The sequence below is a fragment of the Cynara cardunculus genome (assembly GCF_001531365.2).
Source record: "Cynara cardunculus var. scolymus isolate 2C chromosome LG 8, CcrdV1, whole genome shotgun sequence".
NCBI lineage: Eukaryota > Viridiplantae > Streptophyta > Magnoliopsida > Asterales > Asteraceae > Cynara > Cynara cardunculus.
The window spans coordinates 1,455,726-1,467,139 of record NC_037535.1 but is presented as its reverse complement, the minus strand read 5'-3'; the positions used below and the strand labels follow the sequence as shown (position 1 = coordinate 1,467,139).

Here is an 11,414-nt window from a genome sequence, read left to right as displayed (position 1 = left end):
TCCATAGCTTTTGGTCCGCTATCCCGATCATGATTTTCCTACCCCAAAGGGAAAGGCCCTTCCCTTTTGGGCCGGTTGTGGGCGAGGGGGAAATTGTGCAGATTTAGCAATCGCACCGGCAAATAATAGAACAGCGCACAAATATATATATATATATAGACTTGGGATCATGTGAGACCAACCTATTTTCGTGAGACCCGTGAGACCAACATTTTACACTTGAAACTTCACAGCAAAATGCTSTGAAGGTRACTTTTTAAAACCTTCACAGTGTTTTTGCTGTGAAGGTTCGACTTTTTTTAAACCTTCACAGYGTTTTTGCTGTGAAGTTTACGTGTAAAAATATGGTCTCACGGGTCTCACGAAAACAGGCTGGTCTCACGTGAACCCAACCCTATATATATATATATATATAGAGTGAGACCACAAAATTACATTGAAACTTCACAATAAAACATTGTAAAGATACAAAAACACGTCGAACCTTCACAACAAAACCATTGTGAAGGTTTGCCTTCACAATGTTTTATTGTAAAGGTTTAGTCTCATTTATATGTTCTCGCAGGACTCACGAAATCAGACTGGTTTCATGTGAACCAATTCTCTCTTCATATATAAAACAAAAGAGGGTAGTACAAACTTGCAAAAACTAACCATATGCTATCGAGCAAATAAGAGAACAAAATTTTACTAATAGAACCAAGTACCGATTTGAAACGAATCTCATTTGATGGAACGAAACGAGTTCGTAGACGCATATACTTCCGTATCAATGAAATGCAACATGTGTCCAATCTATAACCCACAAGCATGTACAGAAATGTGAGATGTAGCGTTGGTGGACACTACAACAAATCAAATAAGCTAGGGCCGACCTATATGCCTCCTAGTCCTTCATATGTCCACCCCTGATTCAGTGTTTTAAGAGCATTTAATGAAACGACCCAAACAATCTACACGACAAAAATGAAATATTTCTTTGACGACGCGCTTTCTTTGCATGTTGACGTTTTTTTACTCGACCGGATTCAATCAAGACTAGATCGGACCCAGTCCAGTCGAGCAACGGAACTATAGTCACCTTGACTGGGCCAATCGGGTCTTTCAAAAAAAAAGTTCTCATGTTACCGTTTGAATGCTCGACCGAACCGAGTCACGACTCGAGCCAAACTCGAATCAAGTCCAATTTAAAAACTCAGTTTAAGGTTACATAACTAATTAGCCTCACAAAATTGTAAACCAAACAAACTGGTAAATGATCATATGGAGCTTAACCTGCTTTTCTGCTAACAAATGGCTGAAGAGATTTTGGTAGTTCATTTGCTTCTGTAATTCTCTTTTGCTTCTTCTTAGAAACCACCATTTCTGCATGCTTGTTTTCCTCTGCAAATGGCCTTTTGGCTTTCTCCACTCCTTCTTGCTTCTTTTTCGCCACTTTACTCGGCTTACTCCTCCCTTTCGTCTTCTTCTTTTGAGGTCCGCTCTTGGCGGCAGCAATGGCCGCCGCCTTCTCCGCCTCCTTCTCCTCTTTCGTCGCCTTTTGAATCTTGTTTGAAGTCCTCAAAGTACCGATCTTTGTGGGGTCCATAATGATGGATTCCGGCGGGAGTTTGTCGAGAAGAAGTCGCACTTCCTTTTCTCTTCTTTGTTTTAATGTTTCGAATGGATTCGCAACCCATGAGTCGAAATTGGGCTCCCCGGATCCAGGAACGAGAATGGACGACAAACCCATCGAGTGTCCGATTCCCAGAACATCTTCATACGGTCGAAACAAACATTTCTGAATCTGGTAACCTTTTACCATCGTGTGGATCATGTATCGATCATAATTCTGGGAATCCGAGGAGTTTGCCAAGATTTGGACGAATGATCCTGTCGAGGATGCAAGTAGACCTTTTTGGCTGAAATCTAATGATTTGGCATGGCCGGGGAGTGTTTGTAAAACCTCGTATTTCCTTAAATCCCAAATCTTGAGTTTCTTGTCCATGCCAGCCGTGGCCATGAGATGGCCGTTCGGGTGGAAAGCGATGGCTGTGACGGGCCCATGGTGACACAGCATCTTGACAAGTGGCGCAGCGCTAGTGGGCTTCCACATGCTGATTGTACCACCAGAATGGCCTGAGGCGACGACACTGTTATATGGGTTCACTTGCAAAACATCTGAACGGCCAAGGCCAGAACGGTAATTTCCTACCATCTGGCCAGTAGTGATATCTTGATAATGAAGATGGCCGAATTTGTTTATGGATGACAAAAGGAAGTGGTTCTTGAGAAACTGAAGCTTCAACACAGCTCCATGTTCCTGAAGGGCAAAAACAGTCCAAGATTATTAAGAAGGACAAGTATTGAATGGCTACGTTTGGCAAATTAGTTGTTAGTTGAAAAGCTAGTCGTTGACTGAAAGTACAAACTAACAGAGAAGCTAGATGACAATGTAAAATGATTTTAAAAAACATGTTAAAAACTTTATTGGAAAAATATAAGGGGCATAATTGGAAAAAAGGTGGAAAAAGAGATCCTACAGCTTATTGAAACATTACTTCAAGCAGCTTTTAAAAAGCTAGCTTATAAGCTAGTTTATGGCCGACCAAATGGGGCTTATTCGATAAGCTCTAAAAATAAACTAGTTTATGGCTAACCAAACGAGGCTTTTTCAATAAGCTCAAAAAATAAGCTAGCTTATGGTTGCCAAACATGGCCAATGTCCAAAATACGACACCCAAATTCTACACCGACATTGATTTTGTTGAGCCAACATTTTTTCTATTTTTAGTTTTGTAACAAAGTATAAAGCAGGGAACAAATTTTCGTAAAAATTTAGAGCACCCATGAATTTATGTGTCGAAAACCAATCCCTTCAAATTGAAAGTTCAACGTTTAAATGGAGTGACTAACCTTCAGACAGTGAAGTTCTGTGCCAGCGTTGTTGTATATATATGTGTACCTGTATACAGTTTGAAAATAATCATATTGTATTTACAGTATATAGTTGATACATAAAGAAGGTAGAACTTCCACAAAAAAAGGGATCTTACTTCTTTTGCGCAGCCGCAAAAAACGTTTCATTGTGCAAAAACACCACATCGCGCACAGTTTCTCTAACCTGCGATAATCAAGAACTCAATTTTTCATCTAGTAGCAAAGAATTATGTAGTTCAAGGTTGTATAGCCAACAATGATAAGAACCTTAAATTTAGAAATAAGCTGATGATGCATGCAACTATATACTTTTGTCCGTCCTATAATACTCCCTTCGTCCCAAAATAAATGTTCACAATGACAAAGGCACATAGTTTAAGAAATGTGTAATTATTTCACTTCTTAATTAACTAAATGACGATTTTACCGTTAATAGTAGAGAAAATAATAAATTTCTCCATCTCATAATTAAGGGTTGAATTGGAATTTGGAAAGTAGGTACTTATTTTTGAAAGTACACACTTATTTTGCGACAAACTAATAGAAATATGGATACTTTGTGATGGAAGGAGTAAACAATTCATAGTACTTTTTCCTGAAAATAAATGATGGTGATTATAAAGTTTTCAATGGTGCAAGTTAACAACCTAATTAGGAGGTAAACAGAGAACTAAAAACTGCAGAGCAATTAGTGACGGTAAAGGTAGAATAAGTTGTTTATTTCCTATAAAGAAAGATCCTTCATTGTCGCCCCTGGAAAAAAATATGCATCATTATTTTAGAAAGGAAAGTGTATCAACATAAATAGGTAGAAAAGAACAATGATCCAGAAAGAAAAATGCCGACTTGATTCTAAAATGAAGGAATACTTTAAAAACATTCAAAATCCAAACATAGGATCCTATTTGTCTTGGTCATTCAATATTTCATGGTGTGGTCGTATTTACAAGGTATGAGAAGAATAAAGATAAGCTTTTTTGTCTCTAATTGATATGAGAAAAATTGATGCATCCCACGAAAGAGTGAGGAAAATGACAAATAAATTGATCCTAACTTCTTTGAGCATGTTGAACTATGTTACTGTCATGCACTATGTGTAAAAAGAGATGTTTTAAGGTTAACCTGAACAAGATTACAAGAAGCCAGAAATGTCTCAGAAATGGAATCCAAACTTATCATTAGTACAAGAGATCAATAAATGAAGGTCCACGTGTCAGAATCTCATAATAGAAAAAGACTGAACTATTGAATCTATTGTACCTGAAAGTCTTTAACAGGTTTCATAGTATGCAAGTCCATAATCGCCAGATGCCCTTTGCGTCCTGCCGTCACCATATATCGGCCACTTGAGGTGTAATCAATAGTGTAAGGACCAAGATCTGTTCAAGCACATTAAACATATAAATTAGTAATGATCTGAGAAAAGATAAAGCCTATGTAAGTATGAACATAAGATGCTGAAATCATCACAAAAGTGAACATTTTATAGGTAAGCCTCTAGGAGGATTCGTTGTTTGCTCTCTATGGGTAGACTCATTCTCTTAAAGAACAGTTTCAAATTCTGGTGTTTCTATCTCCCTTTCATCCTATTTCTTCAAATTTTCTGTATAAAACAACACCCCTACTTCGAATAGCCATTAACATGGGATAGGTCGTCAACACATAAAATATTATTGGAGAAGTTTTTTACTACTTAAGCATCATATTCGTAACAAAAGGAGTGCAGGCTCAAACCTGGTAAGACAAGATCAAATTGATTCTTTCTACTAGAAACATCCACTTCCTGTGCAATTGACTGTTGACTGAATCTCCACGTCTTTTCAAAGCCTTCAGATTCTAGACGGCCAGCCTCAGTTTGCATAAGCCACTGAACCGGAAAAAAATCATATGAATGTGTAAATACGGACACACACACATGATATACAAATGCTTCCTCCATCCTGAGGCGCTTGTTGTAGCAGACACTTTTTAAAGTACATATATGGCAGTAAGCCAATACCCAAGCACACTCCTTGCCTTTGGTGAGGTTTAAACCCTTGACCTCCTCGGAGGTTGGGCTCTACCTATAATCCAAGTACCATTGGGCCAATAACCCTTTGGTAGCATACACTTTTACTCAAAAGCAATGAGCACCATGTAGATGCTTTGTGCAGCTGATGACATCAAATAGAAAAATAAGTCCTCACTCCTATAAGTAGAGGTATATATTAGAATGCATACTTATTTTCCATTTAAGTACCTAAACAGGTAACACCCTACAGCTCAATTTAAGTTAAAAGGTAAATGCTGCTTTCTCATTCTTCCACCATCTGATTACATATGCACAGGCCAGTGATCAACTCGGGAATGTTCATTCTGATTAGCATCGAGTCTTTTACTAACAGTAAATCACACTGCAAGAGATCTAATACTATTAAGTTGATTGACAAGTAACCAGCAATTATACTTCAATGAGCATACCAGAACACCATGAATCATCATTAATGAACTTATTAGAAACATAGAAAACAATTTGCCCAATACAACCCTATATTCAGTTCCCTGAAAGCATAACATCAAAGTTTACTCCACTTCCTCTCATTTACCTAAACAATGAGATTTCATTACTATATATCCTTGAAGATACCTAGCTTTCATATATGGAAATTAGAAAAGAATATACCAGCACATTGAAGAAAACCAAAAGTGTCATACAACAATTAAAATGCTAGGAATTGACCTTCTCAGCTTTAGCAGCAGCATTAGCAGACTTTTTATATAATTCTTCTCTATTAGCAAGCTGGCCTTTCAACTTTTTGTCTTTCAATGCCTACAAAAAATGAGAAAAGATTCACATTGCAACTTAAACAAAGTTAAAAATATTGTTAGTATCAATCATCAGTTATTCAACTGGTACCTCCAAATCAGCACCTTCACCTCTCTGGTACTTTTTTACTTTGACATCAATGTCATCCGAAATATCCTGAAAGCAAAAAATTATCCGCATTTCTAAGTAGATCGAATTCATACTACAAATTTCTACTCATATCAATTAATATAACCAAAAAGGAGGAAGCAACTAAAAAAATTGTATATGTAACAATAATTTAGTACATAATTTACAAGGAAAAAAACTACAATTTACATGCGTATTAAACACAAATGGATGAATCAAAGACGATGAACGTCAGGAACTTTCTGAGATATTTGTACCTGTATCTCCATGGTCCAATGAAATTCAATCAGACAGCAGGCGGCAAGCGGCGGTGGATTCAGCGACCGTCGTGAGGGTATGCGAGCTGATACGGCGGCGGTGGCGGAGAAGGAGGTCGGAGGAGGGATTACAGTGAACAGCTGATGGTGGCGCGGGGAAAAGAGGATGACCTAAACGGCCAGCAGGGAGGGAAGGGATTAATTCGATATTTTTGTCACGAGTAAATTACTTTTTTAGTCCCTGGTTTTGTCAAAAACTGCACCTTTTATCCCTGTGGTTTAGAAATTGCATTTTTTATCCATGTAGTTTATAATTTATTGTTATTTCGGTCTTTGTGATTTAAAATTTATTACATTTTTAGTCCTTGTGGTTACTTAAAAGGTATAAATTAATTCACGAACAAAAATAGCAATAAATTGTAAAGCATAGAAACAAAAATTATAATTTCTAAACCACAGGGACAAAAACAAAAATTATTAACAAACCCCCTGAACTAAAAGCCTTTTAGGGGTTGTTTGTTTATCTCTTAATAGTTCTATTAAGATGTAACTTCTGAATCGTTAAGAGATGAATATTGTTTGGCAAAAAAAAATCTACCTCTTAATGGTTCTAAAACCTTTTAAATGATTTTGTATCCTGAATCTTTCTTAACCATTAAGAGCCCTAATTTTATTGTACACAATTACCAAACAATTATATTTCATTTTACACTATATCATGATAGTCTTTTAATTATTCTGATCACTTAATCATTCTACACCAAACCATTCAGCAATTGCCAAACAACCCATTAGGAAAACTTTTTTCTTTTTATAATTTGTATGACATTTAATTATGTAGTAAACTACAAATTTGGTCCCTGTGGTTTGTTGAAAATAATAATTTTTGTCCATGTAGTTTTAAAATTACAAGATGACTATCGTGATTTACAAAAATGTCCAGATTTGAACCTTTCGTCTAACAGTCACTAAAAAATTCCGTAAAATGTGAAGCATTTTCGTTCTATTATCGATTTTTTTGTCCTTTATCCAATCAAAATCAATTTTAAGATTTTTGGTCAAAGTGGTTTTTGATTGGGAAAAAAACAAAAAAAATCGATAAACGAATGAAATTGTCGCACATTTAATGGATCTTTTACCAGCCGTTAAGAGGAAAGAGATCAAATCCAAACGTTTTTGCATACCACGATCACTTTCTTGTAATTTCGAAACTGTAAAGATGAAAAGTGTAATTTCGATTCAAAACTCTATAAATTTACTTTAAAACCAGTAAGTTTTTGATAAAGAAACCAGAGTTTAAAGTTAAGTATTGGATTCGAATTTCACCGAATTTTAAGTGTTAAACTCGATTTTGCTTTTCGATTTATTATATCATACCTGTTATAACTCGATATGAGTTAATTGAGATTTATCTGAGTTTTTAATGATTCCATGATCGTTCATTTTATCCAAAACATTTTAGAAACCTCAAAATGAGTCGATATTCAATTCATCGATAAAACGGTCATTCAATAATTATATAAAACGTTAATACTATATCAATTTCGATATAGAAGCTTGTTAAAATCAAGTTGATTTGGGGTGATTTTGAAAAGAAGTAAAAATAAGTCCAATGTTTTTAATTTTGGCCATCAAGTTTTAAAATTTGCATTTGTACCCTCAAATTTGCCAAATCATGACTCAGGACCCTTGATTAGTTGCCTAAAAGAGAAAAATAATCAAAAGTAGGTTGTTATTTTTCATTACAAAAAAGTAGAAGGACCGATCTTGCCCATTCTGAATTACAATATTACAATTATGCACCCGAAGTTATCCGAAATTGCCTGATGACCCCCTCAAGTCTTGAAAATTACAATGGTGCGTTCAAAAAGTTTTGCAGCTGCTCTGTATTTACAACTATACCAAGGAAATACATTCCCAGTACAATGTAACAATTCTATCTGTACATTTCAAGCAGCGATTTACGGGTCGACCCATGACGGCCCGATCATCGAATTAATGGGTCAACATGAACTCGAGAAAAGTCAACGCGATCGAGATAATAACCTCAAAAAGTCTCCGTAATCGCTTAAACTGCCACTTGAAAATCTCTTCATTCTTTCCCACAACTGCGGCCGTCTCCGTGGCCTCAACGGGCCCGAACTCGAGGTCATCCTATACGAATCTACATCTAGCCCGAGACCCGAGGTCGAAAACCCGCTCTCCACATCTAATGGAGACTCGTAGCTCGGATAGGCGGACCGGGTCGGGCCCGAGTTTGTGCTGACCCGAGGGTCAAAGTCTACGGACGTCAGATCCTCTTGGCTACAACTCCTCGAGCCGAGATCTCGTGTTTCTTCGCACTCGTTGCACACCAACTTCAATGCCTGGACCACCTCGCCCATGAACGGCCGGTGCGATACCTCCGGCTGCACGCACATCGAAGCGATCGCCGATACTTTAGCTATACTGTCGAACGGAACTTCCGGGGACAGTGATGGATCGATAAGCAAGTTTAAGCCTTCGGGAGTCGGGAGGAGGGGACGGGCCCACGCAACTAGGTTTTCTTGCCCCGGTGGCATCGACATGTCGACGGGCTTTCTTCCGCTCAAGAGCTCGAGGAGCACGACTCCGTAGCTATAAACGTCGCTCTTCACAAGAAGATGGCCAGTCATCGCATACTCGGGAGCCACATATCTAGTTTCACATGGATAAAAAAACCAAGAAAGATATAAAGATTAGCTGATTTGACCTCGACGGTAAAACCGTAGAGTATTCACTTTGCACACTACAACAAAATCGGCTTTATTGAACGCCAAATATGTCTAAATGTCCTAATAGACTGCTTTATAGGACTTAGGTTTATAGGACCAAATAGTGGTAGGAAAAGGATGTACCCGAAGGTGCCCATGACACGAGTCGAAATGTGCCGGTTTTCTTCATCTAAAGCGGTTCGAGCCAAACCAAAATCGGAAACTTTAGGGGTGAAGTCATGTTCCAAAAGAATGTTGCTTGACTTAAAGTCTCTATGTATGACTCTTGGGCTTGAGTCTTCATGCAAGTAAGCTAGTCCTCGAGCCGCACCCAGAGCTATCTTCAACCGACCCCCCCAATCGAGCGGTGCGGTTTCCTTGTCGACTCCTGACCAACCAAATTTTCACTCAAAAACGAACCATCTTCATAAACCAACAATAAAGCACGAAAAAAAACATATAAAAACACGTAAAGATCACTACAACAAAATCAGCTTTATAGGACGCCTAGATTGTCTAAGGGGCCGTCTACCAAACGCTTACCCGGGTAAGCGCTTGCCAAATCACATTACCTTACCGGATGTATATGAAGAATCTTACCCGGTAAGAGCGAAGGCAAGGACCGAGAGTCTTACCTGGTAAGTGAGGGCGACGGCTCTTACCACGGTAAATACTTACCGGGTAAATTGTTGCATAAGATACAGTTTTGGTAGATTAAAATCTTACCCGGTAGTTAAGTGATAGTGTTGAATGTTGCCGATAAGCACTTACCCGGGTAAGCGTTTGGTGAATGGCTTTTAAAAGTATCTTAATAGAATACTTTATCGAACTTAGGTTTATAGGACCAAACTATAAAACGTCCTATCTAAAAACGTTACAATAGGTTTATTGATCACTTTTAGACGTTTTAACAAGTTTTTTAGGACGCTTTTAAAATAGAGTGTCCTATTAGCTATTTTATAGGACACTTTTGAGAAGTCTCCTATGATCTCATCTTTTTATAGGACACTTGTATTTATGACTCTTTTTCAAATAGTGTCGTATAAAATACTTAATATGACACTTCATTTTATAAGCGTTCTAAAAAACTTGTTAAAACGCCTAAAAGCATCCTATAAACCTACTACTGTAAAACTTTTAGATAGGATGCTTTTTGGTTTGGTCCTATAAAGTGTTTTTTTGGACCCTTCCACATTTTAAGCATCCTATAAAATCAATTTTGTTGTAACGCAATTGTTTGGTCCTAAAAACTTAAGTCCTATAAAGCAGTCTATTAGGACATTTAAACATATTTGGCGTCCTATAAAGCCGGTCCTGTTGTAGCAGATAATCTTAAAACATCTTGTAGTAATTACCGTGTAGATGAGATTCAACGCTGCCATTTGGGATGAGCTCGTAAACCAAGCACCGGTTTCTTTCCTCCGTACATATACCAATCAACCGGACCAAATTTCGGTGGTGCAGGCGACTAAGCATCTCGACTTCCGCCAAGAATTCACGACCGCCCTGTTGATCATCTCGCTTAAGTACTTTGACCGCCACTTTTGTCCCATCGTCAAGCACGCCGCTATAAACACGCCCAAATCCACCTTCACCAAGAACCCCCGACTCATTGAAGTTATCGGTTGCTTTTTCCATATCACTCGAACTAAACGTTTTTGCAGATCCCGTGTATGCTATACTAGACCGGAATGATAGTGAAGCCGACTCGGGCCCACTTCCCGTCATCGATCCACCCACACCTGCAATATGTACATGTTTTTTTATCCAAAATATACAAATAAAATCTATAAACTAAAGGAACGACCTTTCGAATAATTACCTGACGATTTTGTGACGGGAGGAAAAGTAGCTGGCAGAATTGAGCCCGACTGAGCCCCAACAGGGCGTTTAAACAGCAGAACCCAAACCGTGACACCGACAAGAACCACGGCCACAACAACTGACAAAGCTATTATAGCAATAATGCCGCCATTTAGCTTGTTGTTACGCCTCTGCTTACTCACATCGACTCCCAAAGGCTTTACGTCCCTTCCATTGTTGCCATGACCGTATGGGTCACCGCTCATTCCATTGCCCGAAGATCGGGAAGGTGGCGATGGAGGAAGCCCTGTTAGCAACCAAACTTTCCATTTTAAGCAAGAAATCTTTCAGATGAGCAATGTAACATCCCAGGTCAACCGTACCAGATATTGTCTGCTTTGTCCACACACCTGGACTTAAGGTTTTAAAACACGCCTGTCAGGTGTCTGGACAAAGCGGACAATATCTGATACAGATGATATCGTGTGCCAGCGAGGAAGCCGGGCTCCCAAGGGGATGGATTGTAAGATCCCACATCGGTTGGGAGGGGAACTAAGGTTGCCGTATAATAAGGGACTGGATACCGACTCTACCAGACACGTTTTAAAAGTGTGAGTCTAGATGTGGGGACAAAGCGGAGAATATATGGTACGGTTGGCCTGGGATGTTTTTTTTTTTTTTTTTTAAGGGTGTCCGGGCCAAAGCCCGACTAATCCCTGGCAAATATGGAGGCTAAACATGGCCTCACTTAAATGTCGCCAACACTCC

General features: G+C 38.5%; 2 protein-coding genes across 2 annotated transcripts in view; both read right to left on the bottom strand.

Moving 5' to 3' along the window:
* Positions 1 to 644: 644 nt before the first annotated feature.
* On the bottom strand, positions 645 to 6,291 carry LOC112516419 (probable U3 small nucleolar RNA-associated protein 7). Its single transcript, XM_025123440.1, has 9 exons — positions 6,112 to 6,291; positions 5,816 to 5,881; positions 5,639 to 5,728; positions 4,654 to 4,786; positions 4,180 to 4,298; positions 3,036 to 3,103; positions 2,896 to 2,944; positions 1,276 to 2,302; positions 645 to 908 (listed from the first exon to the last, which is right to left on the bottom strand). The coding sequence occupies exons 1-9, from the start codon at positions 6,121 to 6,123 to the stop codon at positions 895 to 897; spliced, it is 1,578 nt and encodes a 525-aa protein (XP_024979208.1). The 5' UTR covers positions 6,124 to 6,291; the 3' UTR covers positions 645 to 894.
* A 1,535-nt stretch (positions 6,292 to 7,826) lies between these two features.
* LOC112516772 (receptor-like serine/threonine-protein kinase ALE2) overlaps positions 7,827 to 11,414 on the bottom strand; it is a 12,653-nt gene continuing 9,065 nt past the window's right edge. The window contains exons 15-18 of the mRNA XM_025124004.1: positions 10,666 to 10,953; positions 10,199 to 10,585; positions 8,988 to 9,231; positions 7,827 to 8,787 (exon numbers count right to left, since the gene is read on the bottom strand). Coding sequence (XP_024979772.1) covers positions 8,136 to 8,787; positions 8,988 to 9,231; positions 10,199 to 10,585; positions 10,666 to 10,953 — 1,571 coding nt within the window. The 3' untranslated portion in view covers positions 7,827 to 8,135. The remainder of the gene's footprint in view (positions 8,788 to 8,987; positions 9,232 to 10,198; positions 10,586 to 10,665; positions 10,954 to 11,414) is intronic.